This window comes from Lampetra fluviatilis, chromosome 12, assembly GCF_964198595.1.
Source record: "Lampetra fluviatilis chromosome 12, kcLamFluv1.1, whole genome shotgun sequence".
In the NCBI taxonomy this organism is placed as follows: domain Eukaryota; kingdom Metazoa; phylum Chordata; class Hyperoartia; order Petromyzontiformes; family Petromyzontidae; genus Lampetra; species Lampetra fluviatilis.
In genome coordinates, this window is record NC_136286.1 from 15,131,488 (window position 1) to 15,145,721 (window position 14,234).

Here is a 14,234-nt window from a genome sequence, read left to right on the forward strand (position 1 = left end):
TGCTGGACTACTGTATTTGTTGGGCCTTCGGGCCTGTGCTCAGTAACTGAATTTAAAGAAACAAAATTAAAAACTCCTCCTGTCCCTTGCCAGCAGAGGCTTAGTCTCTTGAGTTCTCAACTGGGTAAACAAAAGAAACTGTACTTCTCATAGACACGTGTATTGATAGATAAATACGCAAAGTAATTTAATGCATCCACATTCTCACTTCCAACCACATACAAATATAAATTATACAGGCCACCGGTGAGATCGGTGTTTGTGATTCACGTGTGTTGGTGGCTCACCACTTACCTTGCCAAAGCTGCCCTTTCCAATTGCCCGGAGAATCTGGAAGTGGTCAAAGTTAACTGCAAAACAAAAACAGATTGAACATAATGAGAAGACTACAATTATTATGCGCGCTATTCTATTCTTGCGTATGATGGCAGTACTTTTAGGAGCTAAATACCAACGTGGAGGTCTGATAGCCGAAAGAGGGCTGTCATTTTGCTGTTCGTCCTCCATTAAAGGGGAGCAGTGGTTTATTACGTGGTCTATAGTTTGGGTTGCATGGCCAGTGTCTGTCATTTTCCATTCATGAAGGAGATGTTGCACATCGCCCTGTTGATGTTCTGATGCGGTTCATGGTTCTACCACCGGTGTCGAGGAGGAATGTCAAAGCCAGGATGTGCGATGTTTGTGTCTCAGATGAGGTGTTTATTCTGCATTGAATAATGGGAATAGTTTTAACAATAACGTGTGAAATGTGTAAGCCTCACTCGTATATGTTTAAAGTAGTTTGTTGTACACAAATAACTTTGTTTTTCACTCACACTTGGACACTATTGCATTCTTTAATACAACATTCATTGAAGAAGTAAAAGACAGAAACGCATTTGGGGGCACAAATTCACGAGGCTACTTTGCCGTTATTCTGCACCGCCTGGGTTTGTGCATTGTAGATTTTCAAGTTGCAATTGACCGCAGCCGGCTCGCTGCACTGCGACAGCTCCCAGTCCACACACAGCAATGTTCCCGAGCGGCAAGGCTCAGGCTGGAGCCAGGGTGGAGCTCGACACACAAATATCAAAAACTTGTTTCACAATTCACGAGAGGAGATTCTATAAACTGGGGGCATGGCCACGTAATTGAACCCAAGTTGGGCATGGCGACCAATTTCACGTGCCCGTCCCTACCGCAGAAAGGGTTTCACCACCGAGGATTAACTACATTCTGCCTTTGCCAGAATATTTACGGCAATGTCACCACAGTTCCAATATTCCCAGTGACTAAGTAGCATATGCCCACGTCTTATCAATGATCTATTTGACGTAAAAGTGTTCGTCACTGGAATCCCTTGCTGCTCTAACCCCACACTGGTTTCGGTCAAGCACACATCCCTCTGCTCGTTTGCCCCATTTATAGCAAAACTCTCGCGAACGCCTTCAACGGAAGTGTCGATAAACGTATCCCTTCTCGAGATTCCACATGCCCTTATCTAATATAATGCTACAATGATAGCCTTTTCCAGTTCTGCGTCTATGGTTTCTTAACCCGTATATAGCTATAATTTATTCAGTTCTGCCAGCATATGTTGAATGCCCTATGTCAACATCTCAGCAGTAATTCTAGACACTTGCTGTGTGCGTCGCCATGGTTTAGCAGTTTTACTGCCGTTTCCAACTCTTCTCGGGGCTTACGCTCTTCTCCAGCTCCTCCGTGTTTTCTATCTATTGTCAATGATGTTGCCCCTGCTCCCGAGCATTCATCCACTATTCCGCCGAGTCTTGCGGTTCCCGTCTGCTGATGAGACGCTTCAATCCTGAAAACCATGCCCCCTTCTCTAACACCTTCATTCCTGGAAAGCCTCTTGGTGCCTAATCCTTTGTAGGCGGTAAATACGTTTTTGTTTTTTAGCATGTGCATGTCCTCCATCAAATCCTCCACCGTTTCCTCCACGTGCATTTGCCAAGAAATATCACTGTCCCGAGCCGGTCTCTCGAATGTTTTGTCTTTTGCTCGAGGTTCACACCAACCCCACGTTGAGATTTGCACTTATATCTGCAGCCCTGTACATCGACGTCTTCAAAAGGGATGCCCTGTGCTAATCTCTAGCAGCGGTGCAATCACCCAACCTCTCTCGTCTTCACATCTGGTGATGTCCATGTCATTTAGCGTAATTTTATCTTGAAATTGGGTATGATAGTTAACTTGCAAGGACCCTAGAACCAAGAATCCTTGCCTGTCAACATCTAGCCGTCTACCAGCATTGATTCAAGCAAGCCTGACCGATGAAGCAGTCAATGTCGAAACTGGTGCATAGTTTGTATTGAGCTGCTGCAATTATGCACTACCAGAAAGCCCTGTGGCCGATGGGATGTGTCAAAAATACTTTTTTTTTATGTGGAGAGACATCATTGGGAAGGAGATGTAATATCTGCTTATTTATTGTGGTGTAGTGTCTGCAAGGATGCGGATTATTACATTGTCTTGCCCAAACGTTTGTTTTTACGTGTTCTGCTCCCCACATCGTCGCGGTAAAAGTCTTACTGTGTTTGCAGTAAACACGTCAGTTGTAAAATTGTAAATGATGTCATGCAAATGCACACATTATAACTGACACAAGTAACAACTTAACCCGAATGCATTATTCACATCGTGCCCCTATTTCCATTCCTATATCATTAATCCAATTGATACTGTATGTGTGATGTCCTGTGTCTGTCACGAATGCTCTTGACATGCTGTTGGCTAAATATAAGAATCACCAGTCATGTCCTACATATTTTCATGAACAGTAACCGTGTGTACATAATAATTATTTTTCAGTTCAGCTTCCATCTGACTGCTTAAAGTAATGTAATGTATGTGCGTAGAACTGATTTCGCACCGTACTCCGTATGAAGCCAACCGTGTTGCGAAATAATAAGCAGGTTATTAATTAACTAGAATGAATCCGGCCTGTGTGCACTGACCCTTCGCACATTTACGAAGGCAGCGGTCTCTCGATTAAAGCAGCCTTCCGTCAGCCACACGCATCGTCGTGAAGTACTTTCTCTGTGGGTGTGGGATGAGCCACACGCTTACAAAACCCTCCCTGCCTGCACAGAGTTCCCTCGCCGCAAATTTAATTCCTTTTCGCTTAAAACTGCATTTAGCATATTCACGTCAGAGATCAGGAAGTCAGGATTCAGACTTGCGTAATTTGACTGTGAAAATTGTCATTGTTTGGCTCTGTCGGGTAGTGGAGGGTTTCATGACAAAAAAATTTAGCTAGATCATTGTGGCCTAACCTCAAATGAATTATATGTTTGTAATGTATAACTTATTCTAGACTGATGAATACCGTCCATAACACAACAAGTATTCCATGATGAAATGTGCAAGCAAGAATACTATCTATTAGGTGAGAGCCTAATGTCTTTAAAAAGACGAAACTTGTGGAAACACAACGTCCAGGTCACACAGGACATGACAGCAGACACAGTGATTCAACTCATTATGCTCAAAGAGTTGTAAAATTGTTAAAGAGAGTCAGAGCCAGTGGAGGAGGAGCCATTGTGTTGCTGGGATCTCTCTCCCATCCATCATCACGTCCGGATTGAAGAACAAAGAGAATTCGAGCTAGGACGGTGAAATACAGAGGGCAATCCAAAGCAACCGCGGATAAAATGATGCTATGCATAAAGTGTATGCATATGGTTTTGAACAGAGAGACCCGAATACCTGCTAATTATAAAGTGTGTACTCACTTATTGAAATTGAATGTGTGTGACTCAGGATATGACCGTGAGTTCAAGGTTACATTGTAAATCGTGGCCTTGATGCAAAATCAACATACTCTACTGTTGTTAAAGCATCCCCAAGTAAAACATTCCAAGGCTCTAATGTAATGTGGAACACGGTTAGAATTTCCATCAGTCACTCACAACCAAGTCTGTTATATAAAGTTGGCACAATTCACATTCAACTATTTGACTAATTAAAATTTACTTTCCAGCCAAACTTCCCAAGTGTATGCAGGAATTTTCCAAAAGTTTCAATGAATGTCTCAAGGTAGCCAAAACGTACGTAAAATATTTTCATGCAGAAATATCCCAATTGTTATTCTGGAATAATACCATAAAGAAAAGTCTATTCAGACCAACATTCTATCCTGACCAACAATGTATTGGAAATGCCAACTTTACGATCAAAATCTCTGAATAGTCAAGACTTCAAGCAGGCTTATTGTGGGATATTGCATAGCTTGCGATAACATCTGTCATTTTCCACGTTGTATCCTGCAGGACGTGCTGAGGGTAGGTGCCACTCGCAACCGTTCTCTGGCGAGACACATGGACCGTGGGTGGTGCGGAGACACTGATCTCGGACAGAATGAACGTATGTTGAACTTCTTTTGCACCGTACATAGCCAACTGTGCTAATCATCGGTGCAGAATGATGATGAGCAGAGTGTGGGCGTTTGTCCTTTTTTGCAACAGGAGCTACAAGTACAATTCTGCAGCATAACCATCTGACCAAAACATTGAAATTTAAGATGTTGCCAAAGTTTCGAAAATGAAGATTAAGGAAAATGAAAATCTGATAAGAAATGTTGCCAAATTTAAACAGGACGCAATTGGGCTCAGTTGGTTTCCCATTCCCTTATTTAGCGAAGTAATCACGCGATTCGTAGCACTACTCTACACCTCAGATTCACACAAGTACAAGCCTGGCACCGTGTGTGATTTGCCACGATGCATTAGCACGCGGTGTCTCTGCCCGCACGAGCAATGGGGTCGCCACTTATCTCCCATTGGTGGCCTTGAGCCACTGGTGGAAGTTTCACATTCTCTTAGTGGGAACCAGTCTCTCGACTGGACGACCACTGTCGACTTCTTACAAAGTGGTGTTTTTTTAATGTCTTAATAATGAGATGTATTTCTGAGTGTGGCCATGGCCAATCAATGGAATGTAGACTTTTGGCAGTACAGTTGTATATGATTCTAACACGACTCGTATGGTACCTTGCTGTTGAGTATGGTTAGCATTTAACACGTAATGTATTAAGGCTGAAATCTGATATGCCTTCCCGTCTGTGACCTTGACCTTATCAACGGAGGTTGTGTCTAACACTGTAGGGTGAATTTATTGTCAATTATAAGCTTCTTCCTGTTCTCCAAAACTTGCGGACAACAAATGTTGCCATGGTTTCATGGCTACCGCATTGGACTTGCAATGCAACGGCCACCGGTTTGATTTCCTGGCGCTGGTAGTTGAAAAAATGGGATATTTTGTTAAATACCCCCAAATCTGTCCACCCAGTCGTGTAAATGGTTGCACGACAGTTAGTCGATTGGCAGGTCTACGACATCTGGCCAAGTTGGAAGAGTAGGCCGAGAATACCGTCTAGAGGGTCTCTCTAGAGTTGTATCTGGAGGGGGCTGCACATGCTGCAAAGATCGACCCATCGAAGCACAGCAGCACAACCAACGCAGGCCTTGGATGTTTTTGCAAGTTGCAAGCACAATAGAAAAACAAGCCGGCAGTGAACTTTATAAAAAAACAATAAATGGACAAAGTCTGTTTCGCCACCAAATAATAATAAAAGAAACACGCTCATCCATCAGCCTGTGGATTTTCTGGACAAATTATTACGTTGGCAAACTCTGGGCCAGTTTAAATTTTCCGATTCCCATCAGCAGAGTGCAACCTCTTAAAAAAATTCTGCCGGAATGGAAAATGTTACTTGGCAAGAGCCATCTACGAACACAGTGGATAACATTTAGCACAGTACAGTAAATTATATATGTCGTATGAATGCGTTCACCCAAAGCAATGGATTTCCCCATATGTGGCCCCTGGTGGGAATTGGCCTTTCTCATCTAAAAGGTCCCCTTTACAAACAATTGTGTTTACCAGGTCAAAGATATTCAGTTATTCAGCTTCACTTTCAAATGAAAAGCTATGCTGTTCCTGGTGAGGCGGTGGCGTACCACCCATGTATGCAATGCATTACATCAGTACCTTTTAAAATGTAATGAATAATTGACAAATTGATTTCCATTTGGCAAATTGATTACAGTACTGTAAGTGCAAATGTTAAAAACAATGCAGTACATCCCTGTCATACATCGTTGTGTACACATATATTCCGCATGGGCAGTGGCCCCTGCCCCCAGACCCACAAAACTGTCTTTTTATTGACATTTACCAGAGACATTAGATTGCATTTGTTTTTATTATTATTAATGTGAGGACCTATTTAAGAGCCTTGACATGTTTAGACTTTCCCCGCCTTTGAAAATATCTGGATCCGACTCTGCCTGTGGGAATTTACCACGTGCAGTAGTAATGTGTTCCAAGTCAGAGGTTTCAATGTGTCAAAAGGTCCATAAGCCTGGCCTGTAGCCAATCGGAGGGAACGCTTTAGAGTATTCTTGTCAATAATCTATATCCCCGATGTATTCACACTCACTTGTGCAACACTGCAGTTCCTTCTCACAACTAGCCACAGTAAAATGTGTTCTCAGTTTCCTATATATACCCATTAGTGCCCTCCGTACCACTGCAATCATACTATGCATGGACAATTCTCAAAGTACTTCGAATCAGGAATTAATTTAACGTACAGCCCGTTGACAAGCCAGTGCTTTTTAAAGTACGGTTTGTTTGACCGTACTGAACCACCCTGGAGACTACGGGTTGGTGAAGGGTGGGGGTGGGACCCAGAACCGGTTCAGACATCACTCTGATGTTAGCCATGGCAGGGAATCGAACTCGAGTCGCCGGGCTCCCAGGGCAGCACGATAGTAAACCCCCTGTGATGTGTGAGAGTCCTTAGAGCGGGTGCAGTTATAAACGGTGGACCGGGATCCAGGTGACGAGATGAAGAGGCGACCAAGAGTAGGTTATCGTGAAAAGCAGCAGACCAATGTGCCTCAAGAATAAAGTGTTCAATCAGGGCACATTACTTGCCATGAAGTTAACAAGTGCAGACCTCTTATCTGTTGTACCACTACCGAATCGTGGGGTAATTAGTTTTCAAGACAGGTCAAGGTGGGCAGCATAGATGTGGAGAGCTTAGAACAACAGTACAACAATGGATTTTGCTAGACTATCCTCTGCAGCTCACCATAACTAAAGCTATTGTCGGCCATAGGCTATGGCCTATGGATAAGAAATATAGACGCAAATAAGCTTTTGCAATGACACTGAGAGACAGAAATAGGAATGCATGGATCAGAGAAAAAATACAAATCAGAGGCGTCACTGACTGTAAAGACAAGTGGATTTGGGGAGGACACATTCCTCGAAGGGAGGACGGCCGATGGTCGAGACTGACAACAAACGAGCAGCCAAAGGAAGGAACTCTCTCTCCAGCGAGGATATGCAGCACAGAGGAGCGATGAGATCAACTGCTGTGCAGGGGCGAAAGGGATTTTTGCACGATGAGACAAGGGATGGCAACAAGTGGAAGAGCCCTTTTTCCAGCAGTGGATAGATCATGGCTACTGATGATGATGATAGGATGTGTTTAGTATATATCGAATATTTTTCTAATGTTCAATACAGATAAACAAAACGTTGTTTTTTTAATGTTTATTTTTTTATGCTGAATGAATACAGTACCGCACAAAGCACAGTATATAAATGCTGTTGGAATGATGCAGTGTTAAGGTTTTAGTGTAGCTTCATTAAGAGCGTTTATGTGATTAACACAAGGGGTGTCTGTGTATGAATAAGGGATATACATCCAGCTTTGTTCTGTTTGCTGGAGGGTTTAATTTGTGTCAGCGGTCGAGCATGCTCACAGACACAGTCGGGTTGGAGGGAATTTAAATATAGCTCGATTATCTATTATGAGAAACACCAGTGTTGCTTTAAATGGCATCAGGTTTTCCCCTGCCCAAGCAATCATTAATTCGTATCCATTTGCAGTCCTCATCGGTGGAAGTTCCACATTCCCATGGCAGGAGAAAAATACATTTTGCAGAAAAAATTTCTGTTGTCATCCCACAAATGATGTCCTGTTTTATTGGCTGTAGTGAGATATGAATCCGACTGGGAATTGAACTCATATTCTTCCAAGTGCGGGCCACAGTGCTTCCCAGCAAAAGTGTTGGTTAGGAATGAATGTTTAGAAGGTAGAATGAGAGTGGTATTAGACTCATTCTCGCACGAAGGTATTCTCAACATCATTGCGGTATTTCTGCCGATACCTGGCTTAACAACCTTCATTCTCATTAGTGCCGGAAAAGTTAGTCGATTAAGGCTATGAATCGATCAAAAAATTAGAATTTACTTCTTTTTTGCTACTTCATCTTACCCCGCGAAGGCAAGAACCCCCCTCCAAGCCACACCCAGCCGATGTTGATCGCACCACCAAGTCTCGCACATCACCTCCCGTCCAGCGGCACACATAGGAACAGAGGTGAGACTTGCCTTTTACAACTATTTGTGTGCGCGTTATCCGATTAGTCGAGTAACGGAAAGGAACTGAGTAATCGATTACTTAAATAATTGCACAGCCCAGCTCCAAATCTTAAATTCCGAGACGAGGTACTGTATACTTCTGCACAAATTACAGATTTAAATATGCAAGACCAATGTCACTTTCCATGAATGTGATCTTGATAATTGTAGCCCGTTGGCATTGTAAATACAGCTCCATGACGGGAACATATGGTTCTGTATCATGGCAGCTGCATATAATATGATAATACGACTGTATCTTAGTCACCGGTTCAGCTGTCATCTCGACATCCTGATCACATTTCACGGCGCACTATAATAATTGACTCATGAGCAGACAAATGTAAATGTTCTACAACTTCGATAATACTGTTATACAACACATTGTACACATTCTAAAAAGTCAAAATGTTCTTTTGGAAATTACAGCTATCAATAGTGTTATAGTCACTTTGCATTTTGGTAACTTTTCAAATGTGGAAGGGAAACCCCGGAGTAAAAATCTACCACGGGGAAAGAACTTGCGAACTCCAAACTAGACAGGTATCGCCAGGGCCCGGGGTCGAACCCACGTCCACCTGCGAACCAGGCGAAGGAGGCACGACATCTCGATCCTCGCCACGACGGCGCCCCACCATTAATGCTACATCACAATCCGTATTTTTCCTAGAGAAATCCGATGAGCTATGAAGCTCTTCTTCACAAACAATCCACCGTGCGTGACACACGACAGAGCCACCACCACTCACCGTCCTCGTTCTCGTCGAACACGACTCTCTTCGAGGAGTGAGTGCCCCCCATGGTCGGCCCGTGCAGCCCCCCACCATCATCACTCCATGGGCTCGGGGCGCAGCAGCAGCAGCAGCGGCGGCGGCGCCGTGGCTCCAGCTCGGGTAGAGGAGGAGGGGAAGGAGGAGGAGGGACGCGGAGTTCGTCCCGTGGCCACCGAGGCGACGGCGGCAGCGGCAGCAGTAGCGAGAGCCGGGAGGAGACCGCGGCTGGACTGCTGCTGGGTGACCGCTCACAATAAATAGAGAGATGCCCCCCACCCCTCACACCGTGTAGCCTCCACAGACTGTTGGGGCGAGTGCTGTTAGCGAGTAGCAGCACCGATGAAGAGCCGGCACTGTGGCACACGAGGGGGTGGGTGGCCAGCACCACGCCCGGTCGCCTTCGTCTCCCTCCTAGCAATGATTACGCACCGCACCAGGTACTCATTTGAGGCTGAGTCGACCTAAGAGAGGCCCAGGACCGGTTCAGACAATCGTCACCGGTGGTGGCCGTGAGCGAAAATCAAACTCGGAGACGCCGGGATGGAAGAGCGCTCCGCTCCGGCTGCGAGAGGGAGAGGGTGAGAGTGTGTCCCGCACTCCGTGAGGTCTTTTAATATTTAGAGTCTCGTCCACTCGGTGGCACGCGAGTCGGGGTGGGGGAGGAGGAGGAGGATGGGGGTCCTGCGGGGAGGGAGGAAGAGGAGGGCGCTGCGGGGTTGCCTAGCAATGGAGGAGGAGGTGACGTGACTCAAAGTGCCACGAGAGTTGTGTGCGAGGCGCGCAACAAGACGGCGACGCTTCGTGGCGCTGCGCGTCGCTCGCTCCAAGTTCATCGCGCGCGGTGACGCCTCGCTCGGGACGCAAGCAACTCACTCCGTCGTGCAGTGGCGGCTTAGTCGTCGAGGCCACAGCCCCTTCTTGTGTCCGTCTTCCTTCATCCTCGCCCCGTGCCCGAGCCACCTGGGCGGCTCACTGCCCGCTCTCCAGCTCAGCACCGGGCATGGCTTAGCACCAGCCATGCCTTAGCACCAGCCATGCCTTAGCACCAGCCATGCCTAAGCACCAGCCATGCCTTAGCACCAGGCATGCCTTAGCACCAGCCATGCCTTAGCACCAGCCATGCCTTAGCACGGGGCATGCCTTAGCACCAGCCATGCCTTAGCACCAGCCATGCCTTAGCACCAGGCATGCCTTAGCACGGGGCATGGCTTAGCAACGGCCATGCCTTAGCACCAGCCATGTCTTAGCACCAGCCATGCCTTAGCACGGGGCATGGCTTAGCAACAGCCATGCCTTAGCACCAGCCATGCCTTAGCACCAGGCATGCCTTAGCACCAGCCATGCCTTAGCACCAGCCATGCCTTAGCACCAGCCATGCCTTAGTACCAGCCATGCCTTAGCACCAGCCATGTCTTAGCACGGGGCATGGCTTAGCAACAGCCATGCCTTAGCACCAGCCATGCCTTAGCACCAGCCATGCCTTAGCACCAGCCATGCCTTAGCACCAGCCATGCCTTAGTACCAGCCATGCCTTAGCACCGGGCATGCAAGTACGATGCTGAAAATGCGTGGAACGTTTTTGAAAATAAGAACCATCGCGTCGTATTTGTTCACAGTTAAAACTAATCGCGGACAAGTTCTGTCCGATGTGCACTAAACCCGACGAGTCCCTACAACTCACACGGGCGCCCTTTAAGGCAATGGGCCCAACAGCTTTGGGTTCACTTACATTGATTATATTATTTTACTGCGTATATTGTGCGCTGTATCAATGTTACGTACTGTACATTTAAATATGATTATATTCACCGATGTAAAAGTTGTCTTGTTTTCGCGTACATGTACAGTACTATCCAAACCTTTGATTGTCATGCGACTATACTTCACCACGCTGGTCAGCGCGGGGCTGCCACTGTTGTTAGCCGTGGCTAGGAATTTATCTCGTGAGCACAAGTTCAGCACAACAGCCACTGCGCCATGGCTGCTGGCCATTGAACAAACCCCCAGGGTGTGCACACTGACCGAATATGCTTGACTTGAGTCCCGTAGATGGAGTGATCATTACCCCTCCCTGGTAACCACGTCTGTTTATTGTGACTTTAAGTCAAGCCGTGCTCTTTGCGTTCGTAGCAAACCAAATGTCTGTACTCGGGTCACGCAGACCTTGGTAATTGACATCGTTGGGGCGCTAATCACCGACGTGGCGTGTGAGACTCGTTGAGGGAACGTCACGAGCATTGCTCCAGGCAGGCAAAGTCGACATCAGGATGTCGCTTTCACAAATTAATTCCAGCTTGGTCGATTAAAAAAAATGTATGCACCATTGACGCTGATGTAGTTATTCTTGCCCTATCACCCACACAAAAGATTCCACACACTTAACGATGTGTTCTTTTGGGGGCTGCCAAAGAGTATGGGGTCCCTGGACATGTACGGACTTGCAGCTAACCTCGGCCGATATACATCAAAGTCACTGCTCATGTTTCATGCTTTTAACCAGTGTGATAGTCTCCGACTTCAGTGGAAAAGACAACTTGACACATTTAGAAAACCTATGAATGTCATTTCAACACGGAATGCCCTGTTAAAGCTGTGCCAGAAGAGTGTATGACCCTGGGTACAGCGGTATATTATTATTCTTCGATGCGACTGCAACAGCGTATTGCAATAACATCCGCATTGCTTGGAAGCACAACATCTTGACACATAAAGAAAGTGACAACGATGGGAGCCCCCCCCCCCCAGCAAAATCGGCACTTCAAGTGGACACTGCTAAGGGCACTTTCTGCTTACTGACCCTCAACTACTCAACTTCCAAGCAAATAACTTAGGGCAGGAATTGCTGCTGTATTGTGGCTGCCAAGATAGTTGTAGGGTACAGTATAGTGCTTGTGTGTGGGACAGCAGCCGTGATGGGGATTCGTAGTCTAGTGAACTTCAAATTCCCCTCAACCATCATTGGTGACGAATATCCGAACTGGTTCAGGATTTCCCTTAAGGTTGACTCAGCCTTTAAACGACTACCTGGTGTGGTGTGTAGAAATCAGCATTGGGGAGACCAAGGCGGCTGGGCATGGTGCTGCACACCCACCTCGTCGCGTGCTGAGCTGGCTTTCAAAGGTTCTCACGAACAGCACTTTCCCGAACAGTCTGCGTCAACCAGACTCCTAAGCACAACAGTTAACTTGGAAATAAGCTTCAATAAGTACAAATAAAGGATAAACCATGAAATCTGACAAAAACAACTCAACAGTGTCTGTCACTCTTAGATTCTCAAATTGATGATTTACCAAAAGCTGGTGGAAATGAAATATTTCGCAAAAAATATGGAAATAAACATTCGCCAGTTGTAGAATATGACCCTTATTGTCTCTCACTGGGTCTTAAAAAAGAAAGATGACTCCTTTCATATAAAACATATAATTTTCAGCCTCTGCATTCTAAATGCAAATTCAGTATTCACGAAAAAAACATTAAAGCATGTACATATTTGACCTGGTGAGATAAATAATTGAAAGGAGTCATGTTTTATGCATCCCGTTTATTTTCTACACTATTTTTAGCTGAATAAACAGAAATGTAATATTCAAACACAAACACCCGCTGTAATTAGAAACCCAGTGGAGGACTGTGTGTATATGATACCGGTTGACACGACCCAAATATGTCTCCGATAACTGCCCAGGCTGTGTTTTATGCTGCTCCACGCGAGTTTTTAGTTTTTATAACGAGAAACAATGAACAACAACCCATACACACCCATGGGCTTCTTAAAGGCTTATTCTATTCGGGTTTGCTGCAACATCACATAATGTGAGATGAAAATGAGGTATTACATTTCACGATTATCACGATGTAATTTTCCCATAAGTTATTGTATTTCTTATTTCTGCTGTATGGGTTGCGTGCGTTTCTGCACTTCTAGCATCGATAAACAACAACAAGTGAACGTCGTTCAACTCTCGACATCGACCCGAAGTCGCGTCCCCGTGTTGGCGGATTCTATTTCCCCATTGCGCCACCCAGCGGCAAGATATGAATACATTCACACATTACTTTCTCCAGTACTGCGGTCGAGGACTATTATTATAGTATTTACACAACTGTATTGTGAAGTACATTTACACTAAGGTAACCGAATTGAAAACAAAACGGTCAAACATAACGGTACATATACAAGATACATTTCTAGCAACACACATCGGAAGGCTCAAACACACTGCAGTTTGCGACCTAGAGGTCTCCTCCATCTCCCAGCGCAGCAGTGCAAACAAGGGGAGACGCTTCTCAGCTCGGCCTCTGTCCGCCAGCAGCGTGGGGGGGGGGGGGCTCCACGTCTCTCAAGACGTCTGCCGGTCAGCGTGGAAGAGTAGGCCGACTGCCACTCGAGTGGAGGACCCCCTCAGTGACGTGAGCGAGCAATTGTCGGGCTGTACCGTGACCTCTTCGTCGGTGAATTCATGACTCAATTCCACTGGAAACGGTTACCGGTTTGGGTCGCGTTGGTAGTCACTGTTGGGGTCACGGTTCGGGGTCACTGTTCGGGGTCACGGTTCGGGGTCACGGTTCGGGGTCACAGTTGGGGTCACAGTTGGGGGTCACGGTTCGGGGTCACGGTTCGGGGTTACGGTTGGATAATTTGACGAGCTTCCTCCCCTGTATTGTTTGTGTTGCCGCCACAATCACGCTGGGATCGTCTTTTGAGGAGGCCTCCACCCGGCAGTGGATGGCCCACGGCTGACGTTGATGGCGGACACTTCGAGTGGACATGTCACGCACCCCTTAACGGGGATGCGTCATCCTCCACAGGATTACATCCTGACGCCGTGACGTGCATAGAATCAATCGCTGCAGACTTCGATTCACGATTCCTGAAGATTACGAACGACTAAACGCGGCCAATGATATGCTAATGCGGCGTGCGGGATGAGGAAGAGGACGTCAGGCGAACGAGGCGGCGAAGGGGAGCGCGAACAACAACAACAACAACACGAGGGGGGGGGGGGGAGTCGGTGACGCGGG

General features: G+C 46.3%; 1 protein-coding gene across 6 annotated transcripts in view; it reads right to left on the reverse strand.

Moving 5' to 3' along the window:
- LOC144935221 (serine/threonine-protein kinase 32B-like) overlaps nucleotides 1-9,894 on the reverse strand; it is a 41,525-nt gene extending 31,631 nt beyond the window's left edge. For 2 of the 6 annotated variants that reach the window (XM_078861751.1, XM_078861756.1), the window contains exons 1-2: nucleotides 9,189-9,894; nucleotides 295-350 (exon numbers count right to left, since the gene is read on the reverse strand). In XM_078861751.1, the coding sequence (XP_078717877.1) occupies nucleotides 295-350; nucleotides 9,189-9,240 (108 nt within the window). In that variant the 5' untranslated portion in view covers nucleotides 9,241-9,894. The other 4 variants (XM_078861752.1, XM_078861757.1, XM_078861750.1 and 1 more) reach the window with 3 other exon arrangements.
- Between the last annotated feature and the right edge of the window lie 4,340 nt (nucleotides 9,895-14,234).